The sequence below is a fragment of the Trichechus manatus genome, unplaced genomic scaffold (genome assembly GCF_000243295.1).
Source record: "Trichechus manatus latirostris isolate Lorelei unplaced genomic scaffold, TriManLat1.0 scaffold00194, whole genome shotgun sequence".
Lineage (NCBI taxonomy): Eukaryota > Metazoa > Chordata > Mammalia > Sirenia > Trichechidae > Trichechus > Trichechus manatus.
In genome coordinates, this window is record NW_004444130.1 from 4,501,550 (window position 1) to 4,503,700 (window position 2,151).

General features: G+C 36.1%; 1 protein-coding gene across 1 annotated transcript in view; it reads left to right on the forward strand.

The window, feature by feature from the left end:
- CNTNAP4 (contactin associated protein family member 4) overlaps positions 1-2,151 on the forward strand; it is a 132,298-nt gene that overhangs the window by 85,654 nt on the left and 44,493 nt on the right. The window contains exon 11 of the mRNA XM_023741931.1: positions 57-275. Within this exon, the coding sequence (XP_023597699.1) occupies positions 57-275 (219 nt within the window). The remainder of the gene's footprint in view (positions 1-56; positions 276-2,151) is intronic.

A 2,151-nucleotide genomic window follows, 5' to 3' on the forward strand; every position in this document is an offset into this window, starting at 1 on the left:
CTCAGTTCACTGCCCTATGAACTAACTTGAACAACCTTCATATCTAACGTTTCCAGCTCCAGTACAAGTGACCTTTTCATTTGACGTGGGGAATGGGCCTTCTGAAATCTCGGTGCAGTCACCCACTCATTTCAACGATAACCAGTGGCACCACGTTAAAGTCGAAAGGAACGTGAAAGAGGCATCGATTCGAGTGGATCAGCTCTCACAAAAGACACTGCCTGCCCCTGCTGATGGGCATGCCCTCTTACAGCTCAACAGTCAGCTCTTTGTGGGTGAGCTCTGCTGTTAGGCAGTTTCTTGTTTCTTTGTGTGGTGTAGGTGTGGGGATGGGCCAAAAGAAGGTAATATCAACTATAAAACATAATAATAATAGCAACAACAAATCATATTTATTGAGATTGCCATAAGTCAGAATTGACTTGAAGGCTACAGGGTTGGTTTTTGGTTTTATTTACTAAGAACCTACATTCCAGGTGTTTGTTTCATTTCTTCATCACCAACCTGTGAAATAGGTATTATTTTGCCAATTTTATGAGATAACTGAGGTTCAGGGGGCTGAAGTGACTTGCCTTCAGAAGTCCATCTAGTCAATGAGATCCAAACCTGGGTTTGGCTAATTTCTAAGTCTGCATTAATATTATTGACTATTTTATTTGTTCCAGGTTTTTGTTTTGTTTTTACATCAGCACTTTTAGCATGATGTTGGAAATGTTTATCTCTGTTTCCCATGAAGTTGGTGACCCATCCTTGAACAGCCCTTCTCCTGGTTTCCCTCATTTTGTCTGTTTTTCTGATAGACCCTGATCACCTACTCCACATTCATATCCAAATGTTGCTCCTTTACTTCCTGCATCCATTCTCCTGGCATTTGTATTTCTGAGAGTGGAAGCCTTTTGCGTTTGTTTGTTTTATTTTGCATCATTGCTAATTACTTTACAGAATTCATAGACCTTGGAGATCAAGGAATTATCTTTTACTTGATCATTTCTCATACATTTTAATGTAAATAAGAATACAACACCGTATTAAGAGGAATAAATGAAAAAATATCAGAAATTATATCTCAAGATTTTCAGAGCTATGTATTAGAACAAAATTAATCAGATCCCCATTACACTTTCTACTGCTTAACACCTTTGTCTTCTTAGTTCTCTTCCACTACAAAGAATGAAGCTTATTTGTGACATATTTTACTAAGGCACATTTAGGATTTCTCATGAATTTATGTACTCATTCTTTCTATCAGCTATTCTTTCTTTCACCCAATAAATATGTAATGAACAGTTTCTACAAGCAGGGCCTATACTAGACAATCTTGTCTTTTGGCCCCCTGATGGACTTATTTAAGGATGTGGGAATAGCAAAAAATACATGAAAAAAATATATAACTTTTCTTTTAATAATGTGCTGGAAGCTCACAGTCAGGAAAATGACATAGATATTTTTTGAATTTCAAAAATCGAGAGATGACCACAACAAAAGGTATGGCAATTTAAAATCTGTCAGTAACTTGGAAATAGCCTTACTATTCTTGGAAATTGAGAGGGCTGAAACAGTTCTCAAATATTTCAGTGACATCTGCTGCAGTTTGCCAGTAGATGACCTTTCATCCTTGGTAAGAATTTCAGCTACATAGAAGTAGAGTCACTATGCATTGTGTCTGATGAGAATCCTGGCCTTAATTTGATTTCAGATAGTCATAAGGGATAGAGGTGCTACTCTGAAATCACAAACTGTGTTAGAAAAGACTTGAGTCTTACGTTACCAATTATATGATATATTTTTAATAAGGAGTGAAGAGATTTCATTATTATTGAAGCAATTGGTTAGGCCTTTGACATTACCACACCTATTCAGAACCAAGGATGGAGGTATTTTCTGCAAGTCTTTAAAACTGAAATCTTTATTACATGTAAGGCAAATTCATTGAAAATTAAAAAGAAAGGCAGAAAGAAAAAGCTCTGAAAAAGTGTTTTACTTGCTATTAATAAAAATCTGTTTATAAAATTCCCTCCAGATAACTGAGTAAAATTGACATGGTTTTATGGAGATTAAGAAAAGGATTCACTTAAAAAAAGGCTTGCAGCCTGGGGTAGAGACAGATCATAGGCTGTCAAAAGGTCATGCAAGATGCTTCTTTATAGGTTT